This window comes from Macaca mulatta, chromosome 14, assembly GCF_049350105.2.
Source record: "Macaca mulatta isolate MMU2019108-1 chromosome 14, T2T-MMU8v2.0, whole genome shotgun sequence".
NCBI classification, from domain to species: Eukaryota; Metazoa; Chordata; class Mammalia; order Primates; family Cercopithecidae; genus Macaca; species Macaca mulatta.
The window spans coordinates 11793251-11806236 of record NC_133419.1 but is presented as its reverse complement, the minus strand read 5'-3'; the positions used below and the strand labels follow the sequence as shown (position 1 = coordinate 11806236).

At 43.8% G+C, this 12986-nt stretch overlaps 1 protein-coding gene across 1 annotated transcript; it reads right to left on the bottom strand.

The window, feature by feature from the left end:
- Positions 1–3502: 3502 nt before the first annotated feature.
- LOC100426696 (mammaglobin-B-like) lies at positions 3503–7323 on the bottom strand. Its single transcript, XM_015114002.3, has 3 exons — positions 7203–7323; positions 5744–5931; positions 3503–3727 (listed from the first exon to the last, which is right to left on the bottom strand). The coding sequence occupies exons 1-3, from the start codon at positions 7255–7257 to the stop codon at positions 3689–3691; spliced, it is 282 nt and encodes a 93-aa protein (XP_014969488.1). The 5' UTR covers positions 7258–7323; the 3' UTR covers positions 3503–3688.
- Positions 7324–12986: the final 5663 nt, after the last annotated feature.

Below are 12986 nucleotides of genomic sequence, written 5' to 3'. Positions count from 1 at the left end.
GGAGCAAGGAGAGCCAGTCCGAGTCTCAAAACTGAAGACTCTGGAGTCTGGTGTTTGAGAGCAGGAAGCGTCCAGCGTGGGAGAAAGATGTAGGCTGGGAGGCTAGGCCAGTCTCTTCTTTTCAAGTTTTTCTGCCTGCTTTATATTCGCTGGCAGCTGATTCGACGGTGTCCCAATTAAGAGTGGGTCTGCCCTTCCCAGTTCACTGACTCAAACGTCAATCTCCTTTGGCAACACCCTCACAGACACGCCCATGACCAATACTTTGTATCCTTCAATCCAATCAAGTTGACAGCATTAACCGTCACACCCTCGTTCTCAATTTTTACCTCCTTGCTTCCACATAAGAAATCCCAGAGAGAGAATTGCCCTAGCAGTGACCCGGGCCAGGTCCTCACACCTCCTCTTGTCCATCCCCACAGTGTATAAAGTGTGCTCACCCTCCTATGAGGTACCTGTATGTCTTTGTAAGTTGGCCCCACATGTAAACTACACACATGAGAACAGCAAACCACAACCACATTGAAGGACCAAATGAAAAGGTGGGTATTTGAGTCCTTTGCCAAAACAGGTGCCATTTAGGAGATAAAATAAATAGATTTTCTCCATCTTTTTCCGGAGAGGAAAGCAGTTACCCTGCGACATCCACAATAGGTTGAATGCAGTGTTGTATGAATTCTGGAAGAGCTTCGTGGAGAAGCAGAATGAATAATCTCAGGATACATGAGATAGAGCAGGAAACTGATGGGCTGATCCTCACTGTGGGTTTCTAGAGACAGTTTACTGAACTTGATACTTTACTCAGTAGAAAGACCTTTCTTCCTATAAAGTGCATTGCAATGACGTGGATAATAAAACCTTTTGTACTATTTGTCATTGGCCCCCATTAATCCCATTAGTTCTGATACTTTATGCACACCGAGCCATACGCAGCATCTTCCCTGAACAGTCTCTGGCTGTAGGTCAGCCGCCCTTTGGTACTAAGGCATAAACTTGTAGAAATTTTTCCTATTCCAGGATGATTTAATACCTGGTTATTGCCTGTTAAGCCTCCTGTGGTTATTCTTAGATGTATTTATTGAGCTAATTAAGCCTCATTTATTACATTGTAGGCAACAAATTTTCCAGCTATTAACTCTTCAATAGGTCAGATAAATGGCCTCCAACTGGCTGAAAAGACTAAGACTCTAGATTATCATCATGGGAAGCCAGATAAGGCTTATTTTTCCTTAGGTCCAGATTTACTTTTTCCTAAGTATCCCCCTATTGCTAAAATGGAGGCCTCCGTATTTCCCATCCCACAACGTCATGGCAGCTGGCTCCTTGCGAATCTCCAGTGGAAGGTATTGCTGGGAGATTGGAAGCTGTGGCGAGGCAGGAGTCATGTCTCTCTCCTTCTGACATGGCCTCTTGCAGTAATTGTGGCAGCAGAGCCTGCAGAACCCAGCAGCCCAGCAAGGCTATGTGCAGTGTGAGGGCTTTTCTGCTTCGGTGGATCAGTTCCCGAAAGAGCAGTGGTTGTCAGTCACCCAGGATAGTTCCTCTAAGCAATCTGGAGTCTCATCTGGTTCCCAGTCTAGCCACTTGGAGTCCCTTGCCTATAGTAGACCAGGATTTTGGGGGCAACAGTGATGGGTTTCTCAGGGCTCTTCAAGAAGTTCTGGGTGTGGGTTACCTTATGCCTGAAAGATCTGAGGTATAGTTTGTCACCACCCGCAAGTTTGCTTAAGGCCCTTCTCTGGGAATGGCACACAGAGAAGCCAAGAAGAATCTGAACAGCAAGCCTTGCTGGATTTTCCCACTCCGTCTATTCACGTGAGATTACTCCCTTTTTGTCCAATCACATTTCTACACGGCTGTTACTGTGCATTAAATCTAAGCTTTAAAATAAACAGTTTTCCCTTGGTTCTTTGTGACTTCATTTCTGAAGCTTTCCATGTCAGGTAAAACTGATTAAATGAACTCGTTATGCTTTAAAAACACAAAAACCAAAGGGGAAATAAAAACCTCTTGTCAAGAATGTTCTTTTTGTCGGCAATTTCAGAAGCTCTTGTGTCTGTCACCTACCATGCACAGGGTCCCCTTTCCACTGCATGGGTCTGGCATGCAGTGCAAACCTGGTTTGCCATGTGGCATGAGTATCCTGGAGTGGCCCCTTCCCTTACAGCCTGTTGCCTCTCAAGAATGTATATGGCCCCCTCACCATATACATATAAATCTCTATACAGATTTATATTTTCTGCTACCATGTGCCCATCTTCTAGTTCTTAGCTCTGAATCTCTTTTCCCTTCTCCTCTCTTTCAGGACCTTAAACCAAAGAGGGTGGCCTGTGGTTTTTGGAAGTTATTGGGCGTAAGGCTTCATTGTGACTTCTGCAGGTCACTGGTATTTTATTGCCTTCATAGGCCATTTATCTACCAAAAAAAAAAAAATTAAACTTTGTATTTTACAACTGCATTGGTAAAATAGAGTCTATATTCCTGGCTAGATTCATTGATATATATTCTTCACAGTTATATTCAATTTAGGAAATGATTCTTTAAAATTATTTCATTTTTATGGCCCCTTACAGATATTGTGAGCCTGGATCCCTGTACCTGCCCTCCCTGAGAAAAGAGTCAGTCCTAGTGGAGCTGAATTGTCCTGAGAAATAGATAGGATCTTCTTGGGTGAGTGGACGGCCCCAGAAAGAAGAGGGACAGGCTGAAGCAAGAGCAGAAGAGGTGGCAATAGCCTCCCTCTGGTGACAGGAATGCTGGGGACAGGACATGAAGGAGACCCCAGGTTTCATTTAAACATCCCCTGCTGTTCTGGGTCCCTGCAGGCACACTCACTCCCCTCAACCCTCATGGCCTTTGCAGCTCACTGTGGGACAGGGGAGGATGGACCCCATTCCTGCTGCAGAGACAGGACTCAGGGAAACTCAATAATTTAAGGAGGGTGCTATGAAACTCAGTAATTATATTTTTATATGTCTAAAATAATATAATATTATAAAAGATATTTTAATGCAACATTTAAAGAAATTGAATCCTCAGATCCAACATCCATAATGAACAAAAATCAAAATTTAGAAGCCAGACACCATCCACCCTGCTTTGTAGGTCTCCCTCCCTGGCTGGCTCTTGTCTGGACCCTGCACACCTTAGGGAGGCCCAGAGACAGTGCAGAGGAGCCTGGCATGGCCAGCAGGGCTCACCACACAGAAGAGGACTGGAATGAAAGCAGGGCCTCTGAGCAGGACCCCACCTGGGAACCTAGAGCCCTAGGACCCCAGAGAGAGTCACGTGGGGAGGTGATGGAATGGAGGTAGGAAACAGTCTTCAGAGAGAGGCCCAATGCTTGGGCAAGAGGCTTTGAGAAAGCAAGTGCTTCACAGAAGCCTCAGTCCCTCGCCCGACACTTGCAAGGTCTGTCTATAGCCTGTCTGTGTTTGCCTCCCTCAGGCAGCCTGATTATGAGGCCTGGAAAGCCTCCCTTTCCTGACACAATAAAAGGAACTTTACGATTTGCAGTTAGTTTACTGAAATGAGAATGAATTTGAGGTTTCAACAGTTTCCTTGCAGTTTCCACAAAAAAGGTCCAAAGGAGAAAAAAAATAAGAAAAATTGCAGTTTCCAGCAGTAGGCAGTAGCTTTCTGGCCATCTTCTGTCTTGTCGTGTCTGAGCCAAAGGTCTTGTATAAAGTTAGAAGAGCTTACACCAAAAGCTGTTGTATACCGTATGCTGGGAAACAAAAGCAAACAGACAACTTAGATTTGTAAATCACTCTTAGAAAGTGAAGTATTAAAATACAGAAACTTTTCCTCATGTCGTTTTCCTGCATTTGTCCACGAACATCTAACACTCAGAAAAATTTGCACTGGAAGCAAAACAAGAATTCTCTTTTCATTTATTTTGTCATCCAGGAGACACCTTTATATTTTGTTTGTTTGTTTTTTGTTGCTGGTTTTTTGTTTGTTTGTTTGTTTAAGACAAAGTTTTCCTCTGCTTCCAAGGCTGGAGTGCAGTGGCACGAGATCGGCTCACTGCAACCTCTGCCTCCAGGTTCAAGCCATTCTCCTGCCTCAGCCTCCCAAGTAGCTGAGATTACAGGTGCCTGCCACCATGCCCAGATAATTTTTGTATTTTTAGTAGAGATGGGTTTTCACCATATTGGCCAGGCTGGTCTTCAACTCCTGACCTCAGGTGATCCACCCACCTCAGCCTCCCGGAGTGCTGGGATTACAGGCATGAGGCACTGCACAAAGCCCAGGAGACACTTACTCTTACAGGGTCAGGGTTTTAGGATCTTTTCCCTGCCAGGATCCCCTTAATATTCTTCTCCAAAAATCCTATTCCTTGAAATAGTTTATCCAATAAATATGTGACATGCACTATTTGATAAAGACCTGCCAGTTTAAACTGATTCTGAGACCGCTCTTTCAACATAGAATTATTAAAACCTCAGCTCAAATATAGGAATGTGATAGTTTGGAGTTGCTGTGTGGCCTTACAAGTGGGAAATATTGTAACAGTCTGAGGCTCCACCACTACCTTGATACAGATTTAAAAATATTGGAGGTAGGTAATGATTAGTCTACTCCAGATTTTTAAAGAAGAAATGATTCTACAAAAGTTTGGTAGATCTTTAAATTTTCTACCATAAAATGTTTCAAATGGAATTTTGAAATATTACACAAAAGTTAAAAATAGAATCTGAGGGTAGCATGTTTTTTTAAATAGGCAGAAATCCTTGTTGTTATAACCACTGAGTTTTATTTTAAAGAATTCTGGCACTCATGCTGTTTCGCATCCATGACCTGCACTTCCCGTTTCCTGAGGTGCTTAATTAAATGGTGCGTGATTCCCAGTCATGTATGCTAGCAAATCTGGGCATGAGTTTTAAATTCTTTATATTAGAATCTGTAGAATTTGCACAAAAGGTATTTTCTGGACTGTGTAAAATAATTTTGAGAACATTTTTATTATTTATTATTGTGAAAGGGAAAAATTGCATTGTTGGTTGCTCCTAGTAATGAGTGGTTCTTTGAGAATCAGATCCTTCCTCTTCATAGAAAATGTCCAGCCTCGCCAACATGGAGAAACTCCATCTCTACCAAAAAATACAAAACTTGCCCGGTGTGGTGGCGGGCACCTGTAATTCCAGCTCCTCAGGAGACTGAGGTGGGAGAATCCCTTGAAGTTGGGAGGCGGAGGTTGCAGTGAGCCGAGATGGAACCACTGTACTCCAGCCTAGGTGACCCAGAGTGAGACCCTGTCTCACAAAGATTAAAGAAAGAAGGAATATGTGTGTGTGTGTGTGCACGTGTGTGTGTATGTCCCTGTTAGTCTATGTTTCTTTTTGTGTGTCTATGTGCATGCATCTGTGTGATTCCATGTACGTGTGCATCTGTGTCTCTGATTCTATATGTGTGTGTGTCTGTGTGTTTCTATGTGTGTGTGTCTGTGTGTGTGTGTGTGTTTCTATGTGTGTGAGAGAGAGAGAGAATGGACTGGGGAGCTGATGATTTGTTCTGCCTTTTCCGGAGCTTACTTTTTTTTTTTTTTTTCCTTTTCCATTTATCACTCCCTGAAGACTCTCGAAGTGTCAAAGCACCCTAAGGAAAAAATTAAATTAAATGATGTATAAACAAAGCTTGTTCACCAGGTGCTTAACACTCCTCATGGCACATTTAGAGCCTGTTTGTTTCTGGACAGTGATTTTAAAGGGCACATGAGAAAAAAAATGAAATTAATTACCATCATTAAATCAAAATTCTGCAGAGTTTCGTTTGACTGGTTGAGGAAACACTGTTTGAATTCACCTACAGCATTTTTAGCAGCTTCACTGTCTGTGAACTCTTGTACATATTGCTGGAATTCTGGTACAGACACTTCAGGATCGAGGGTCTTTGCAACCACATCCTCCAGCAGTTGGCAGCCAGAACCTGAGAAAAAGGCACCAGAACATGGGCCATCCCCAGAGGGATGAACTCATTTTGGGGATGAGCTGTGAGGCTGGTCATCTTCTTACCCCCCAGGAGAGCCCAAGTTTCAGAAAGATTATGGTGCAGGGTGCCAAGTTCTCAATTCTAGGAGCATAAACTCGGTCTGTGCAAATTCTCCCAACCTCTGTAGCTCAGGTCAGCCCAACCCTGTGCATCTTTTGTGAAGAGGGCCCTTGGGAAATGAGGTGCTCTGACTGGGGACACACACTAAACACTGCTTGAGCTTCTTTGGTTCAGAATCACACAATGCCTCCCTTTTATCATTCCCAGGATCAAGTAAGGGTTCAATGATTTCAGATGAATGGGTCTAGGATATTGCCCATTAGTTCCGTTAACTCTACTGCAATAAAAAGGAGCCTGAAACAGAACTTCTTGCTCATGATAGAATCTGAGGTGGCCACCACTTTGGGTGAGTGGAAAGTGCTCAGGACTCAGATTCTTGTGAGCTTCTTGCTGTTTTCTATTTAGTTGACTGTGTGCTTGTCAGCTATTAACCCATTTGCACCTACTTTGGCAACAAATGAGGCAGAGTGTGCAGGGTAAGCTTTGGGAATTGCACAAGGCAAGCCACTGGGGGGACCTATCAGTACTGATTCCAGCCGTCTGGGCTTTTTTCTCCCACTGGACCTTCAGTGCTGGAAGAAGACTTCAGGGGGTGTGAATTCTCCTCCCCAGTCTGCCTTGAGCCTGAAGGAACTGGGATGGAAAGGGCATCCCAGAAAGACTCGGATAAACTCTGAGAACACAGAGTGAGGCCCACAGAATGCAAGATGCTGGATTACACTCCGCAGCCTGCGACTTCTGTTTTAAGAGGTTTGCTGTTCCTTTCCACATTCAAGGACACCCATGATTGTTCCATTGATTGAGGGCGCATATGTCATGGGGCCTTCATTCATGTCTCTCTCTTGCAACACTGAAATAGCTAATTCCAATATTCAATCTTGAGACTCATCCTGGTTTCTATGGTCACTGTGGTCACGGTGGGACGCTGAGTGCCGTGACACACAGCGTGCGGCTCCAATGCAGGGGACAGCTCGCGAAGGCACTGCCTGCTTGACTGTCAGGAACTAAAGGAAATCCTAAGGCCTGTCACACCCAGACCCTTTGTACTGAAGCTGACCTATGCTGGGAGCTGGGGTCTGGGAGTTCTTTCACAGGGGCCCAGGTGACAACCCCTAACTTTGAGGCAGCCCTCTCTGCCCGGAACTCACCTGCATAGCAGTGCAGAGGGAGGGCCGCCAGCATGAGGACCATCAACAGCTTCATGGCGAGGCAGCTGCTGTCGGTGTTCAGTCGTGCGTGGCAGGGATCAAGGAAGCTGCTGTGGAGGTGAGCACCCAGACCTGCTCTATTTATTCCCCAGGGAGACACCTTAGTCCCTTCCAGGAATGAAGCAATGTGTCAACCTGGCGTGGGACCAGGGCACAATAGTGTATACCAACCCAGCCAGCCCTGTGCTCTGTTTGTAGAAACCAAGAAGGCAGTGATTTTTGGACCCCTGACAATTTGGGGACTGCAATAATGACATATGGCTCCAGGTAAATTGGACATGACAGTGTTTTCCAAAATAGAAAGCAAAGCCCAGCAGTGTGACCTTGTGCTCTCATCACTGTTGTGATTATAATTGTGTCTTCTCTATTCCTTCCTGCCTTGCGCTTCCTGCCACCTTAACTCTTTCTTCTTCTGCTTCTCTTCACCTTCTTTTCTTCTCCTCCTATTCTTCAAGGTGCAGACACTTTCGTATCCTGTATGTCTGTCTGTCCTGGAACTATTATAGTTGGAGTAGGTGCAATACCTGCACCTCCCCCTGGGAAGTAGTCCTTCCTCACCCATAGTAATTCCTTTTTTGTTAAAGTTGTTTCAGGTTCAAAGGGAAATATATTAATATCTAATCTCTGGGTTTTTTACTTTTTTTTTTTAAGTTCCAGAGCACATGGGCACTATGTGCCGGTTTGTTACATAGATAAACGTGTGTCATGGTCGTCTGCTGCACCTATCAACCCATCACCTAGGTATTAACCCAAGCATGCATCAGCTCTTTTCCTTAATACTCTCCCTTCCTGCCCTCCCACAGCAGGCCCCAGCAAGTGCTGTTTCCCTCCATGTGTCCACGTATTCTCATTGTTAAGCTTCCACTTACAAGTGAGAACATGCGATACTTGCTTTTCTGTGTCTGTGTTAGTTACTCAGGATAATGTCTTCCAGCTTCATCCATGTTCCTGCAAAAGACATAATCTCCTACCTTTTTATAACTGCATAGGATTCCATGATGTATACATACCACATTTTCTTTATCCAGTCATCATTGCTGGGAATTTGGATTGATTCCATGTCTTTGCTATTGTAAATAGTGTTGCAATGAACATACACATGCATGTATCTTTGTAACAGAATGAGAATGATTTATATTCCTTTGGGTATATACCTAGTAATGAGTTTGCTGGGGCAAATGGTATCTCCAGTTCCATATCTCTGAGAACTCACCACACTGTCTTTCACAATGGTTGAACTAATTTACATTCCCACCAACAGTGTAAAAGCGTTCCTACTTCTCTGCACCCTCGCAAGCATCTGTTGTTTCTTAACTTTTTAATAATCGCCATTCTTTCTGGTGTGAGATGATGTTTCATTGTGGTTTTGATTTGCATTTCTCTAATGATCGGTGATGTTGAGCTACCTTTCATGTATTTGTTGGCCACTGAAAGTTTCAATGTTTTAAAAATAAGAAATTAACCCAAGTTTACAAATTCACTGTAGTAGAAATCTGTGAATTAATGTTTGTTTATCTCTTTGGTAGCTATTTTTTTTTTGAGACATAGTCTTGCTCTGTCACCCAGGCTAGGGTGCAGTGGCGCGGTCTTGGCTCACTGCAACCTCCACCTCCCGGGTTCAAGAGATTCTCCTGCCTCAGTCTCCCAAGTAGCTGGGATTACAGGCACCCGCCACTGTGCCCGACTAGTTTTGTATTTTTAGTAGAGGCGGGGTTTCACCATCCTGGCCAGGCTGGTCTTGAACTCCTAATCTCGTGGTCCACCTACCTCAGCCTCCCAAAGTGCTGGGATTATGGGCATGAGCCACTGCACCCAGCCTATTTGGTAGCTTTTTAAGGTTTCCCTCACACTGATTGAAAATATGCCATGAGTTAATGGAGTAACTGACTTCCCGGGCAGGCAGTGCTGGGCAGTGGGCAGTGATGGGATTTAGGCTCATGCAGATGTGGGCTCAGATCCTGGAGGCCATATGTAGTCATGCCATGTCTTTGGGCAAGTTACAATGCTGGTTTCTCTAGGATTTTTTTCTCTCTTTTGTGAAATGGGTATAAGTGATACCATGCTACAATTTGGAGTGATGATGGATACTCTATGCCAAGTTTTTATAACATGGTGTAGTATAAGATAATTCTGAATAAATGGCAGTTTTCATCTACGTACACGTCTATTGTTGACCACATAACCCATGGACTTCTCCAATGAGCTGAGCCAGACAAATTTCATTGTAGACAAAAATTCAATCAAGTCCTTGCTTTCATGTACTTTTCTTTCCCAGAAGAAAGGCCAAAAATAACCCTACAAATGAATCAGAGATATCAGGAAGTGAGAATTGCTGCAAAGAACAGCAGAATATCCTTAATGGCAGAATGGGGTCGTGGCCTGGAGGGTGAGGGGCAGTGTCCTGTAAGCAGCCCCAGGCACCCTGGAGAAGCAGATGTTCTTCCTGTGAGACTTGAATGAATGGACAGTGATATACAGACACACATCCGAGGAAGAGTGTTCCGGGATGGGAACAGCAAGTACAGAGACCTGAGGGCAGAGAGGACTTGGTAAGGTCAAGGAAAGTAGGGAACATGTACTTTTTGCGGACATGATGGTTTAACATGATAGAAACCAACCCTAGTTTATTTAGGAATAACACAAAGGCAAAAGGTACTAGAAACACAAAGCTGGCTCAAGTTTAACAGAAACAAATGAGACCACCAGAATGATGCGTCCCTTCTTAATTACTCATGAATGCATTATTTGCTGTCTGGATTACTTGTGACGTATTTTTGCCATCATTCAGCCAGAGCCTCAGATGCCAAGAACAAACCTAATTTTGGGAGGACAGAAAGTAGAAGGGTTGTGTACTTACCTGTGTAAACAGTTGGCCATGGCTAGTATCCTTCCTTCCCGGGGGGGTGAAGGACTTTGACCAGGAAATGGGGCACTGCCTTTTTAGCCGAGACTTATTGGGTCTCTGCCTAGTGCCACAGTCCCTATGGCCCTGCTCTGTCACCTCTTGGGCCAGAGGTGACAGGTGCAGGTGCCCACACTAAAAAGGCTGTGTTTTCTTTAACCTCCATCAGGACATCTGAAGGTGATTATTCTCTCGTGAGTCAAATAACAGTAACTCAAGCCTAAAAAGACTCATTGGCAATGCAGCCCTCCCAGGAAGAACTAGGAGAGCCCCAGAGTTCAGCATACCCCTGTTGCTGGTGCAGTTTTTTCTCTTCACAAAGGGTCTTTGCTTGGGTCTCTTAATGAAGTTCACAAACTTGAGAATTCTCGTGTCCTTCAGTGTTGTGCTTGGCTTCACTAATATTTATTCATCACCTGATGTGACAAGCACACTACAAAGATAAATTACTTACAAACTCTATCTGGAGTGGGCTGGTGTCTCTGGAAAGAATGAAAGTCTTTGGTAAGAAATAGTGAGGTTTGATGTGTCCTCAGGTTTCTAGGAGACTCAGATAAAGATGTATTCATATTTTTTTGACACTTGAAAGGCGTTGCCATCCTTAATATTAAGTAGCAACTTTTTTGAGAGCCATATAGAGCTTAGTGATTTATGCATTTGAACAAATGGCATAAAAATGTTTTTCCGAAGGTGAAGTGATCAAGAACTTTTATATTTTAAATTGTACATTGCAGGTATGAACCTCCTCTGTATGTTTAAGGAAGGATAACACATATTTACTTTTGTACTTCATTCTATGCATCTAGTTTAGCCTCTCACCTACTAGGTTGGTGGGACAGGTCTTTTGAGGTGAACCTCTATCTTTTTGAGATGTAGATGTTGAGTGAGGAGCTGCTCACCCAGGATAGAGACTTTAGGAAAGGCCTGCGGTCTCGGGGCTGCCTTGCTTGGCATTGAGATGTTATTTGTTTAGGTCACCAACACCTGCCCCAGACCCATTGCCTCCCTTGTCTTAGTCCAAATCTGGGACTGGGATTCCATGACCATGTCTCTCAGTGTTTAATCCACACCCTACCACCACCGCCATATTTCAGCTCAGTACACCAAAATGTGTCCGAAGAAACCTGCAAAGACTGACATTCCCCTGAATGGGTGTGTGTGCTCATGGTGACATGGGGTCGGGATTGAGTGAATAGAACCTTGTGTTACTCCCCTAAAGAGACCACGAACATCAGCAACACACTGTGGCCTCTCCTTTCTGAAATGGAGCTGAGAAAAGGAGAGGCTGTAGCCTCCATGGGGAGTCTACAACAACCAAAGGAAGAACCCCCTTCTCCTTACACAAAAACACAAGAAGATGGGTGTCATAGTGGTATATTTTTTATACTCAATTGACCGAAGAAACCTGTGCCCCCTTGTACCTCTGAGAGCCCTGAGGAGACACACACAGGAGACTGTAAGCCCCGATGAGAAAGGAGAGGTGCAGAGAGAGAGATGGACGAAGGGCTTTAGAAGGCCAGAGGAGGGAGAGGGTGCTTTCCCTTAAGTAGGAGAAACTTCCTCTGGCTCAGAGGATCAGGGGAAGCTGTGAGTAGTAAACAAGTAGGTTAAAGGTGGATAAATTCAGAAGACGGGGGAGGTGAGGATGTGCCCAGAGGAGTCAGATGATTGAAAGGTCAGGAGGAAATAAAATCCCTTATTCCAATGGGCAGTCCTACCCCAGCAGGACATTCCCAAGGCACCTGGGCAGGACCTGGGGAGAGAGCATGTGGGAAGGGAGAACTTGGGAACAGAGGACCTGGGAAGCTGCAGCTCTGCTGAACACCTCTCTGCTGTGCTGCTGGTCCAGTCCCTGCAAGTTCTGCAGCTTTTTCCTTTCATGGTCCAATGGCAGATGGGTGGTGAGTGGGGACTCTGAGCTGGACCCTCTGTGTTTTCATGCCACCTTCTTCCTTTGCTGACTGTGCCACATTGGACAGGAGTCTTGATGCTCTGTGTTCCCTTTAAAACAGGAGCAGTCATAGAATTGTTGTGACTCATCAGTGAGTTAACAAGTGTGAGGTCCTGAGAACAGTGCTTGGCACAGAGTAGGTGCTATCTCAGTGTCAACTGGTAGTCATTATTTTTATATAATTATCAAATGTGTTTCTGATAAACTCTAAGGAGCATTATAGACACTGAAAGCTGAGTTCGCACTTCACTTTGTCTAAAACAGAGCAACCATACTCAAATAGATGCTAAAAGTTTTCACTTTGAAAAGAAAGTGCTGTATTGATTTATGCTCATGTGATGTTTTCTGAGTTCTTCTTTTCTCAAAGACATAGATATAATTTATAAAAGATTTCTCTCCAAGTATATTCCATATATTGCTGCTATATTAATCTTTCAGAAGCCAGCTGTCATTAATTGTCAGTATGTAAAAACATATTTTAAAAATTTTACACATCTTTATTGAGATATAAATGAAGGATATAAATTGTATATACTTATGGTGTATAACACGTGTTTTGATATAGTTTTATATTATGAAAAGATTAATTCAATAAAATTAAAATATCCATCATCTCAAAACTTGTGTGATAAGGACACACAAAGTTTTCTGTGTGATAAGAACACTTGCAGTCTAATTTCTTAGCAACTTTTACGAAAGGTTCAATACAATACTAATGAAATATTTTGTATTAGTTCCTAAATCACAGGCACTCTCGTAAGCTTTTTTGAATCTCACAGCCACAATCCTACGAGCAGGGTGCCCATAATATTGATTGTAATTATGGAGCCCTTTGGAGAACTAATGGGAACTCTAAAAGGGTAGGACTTCA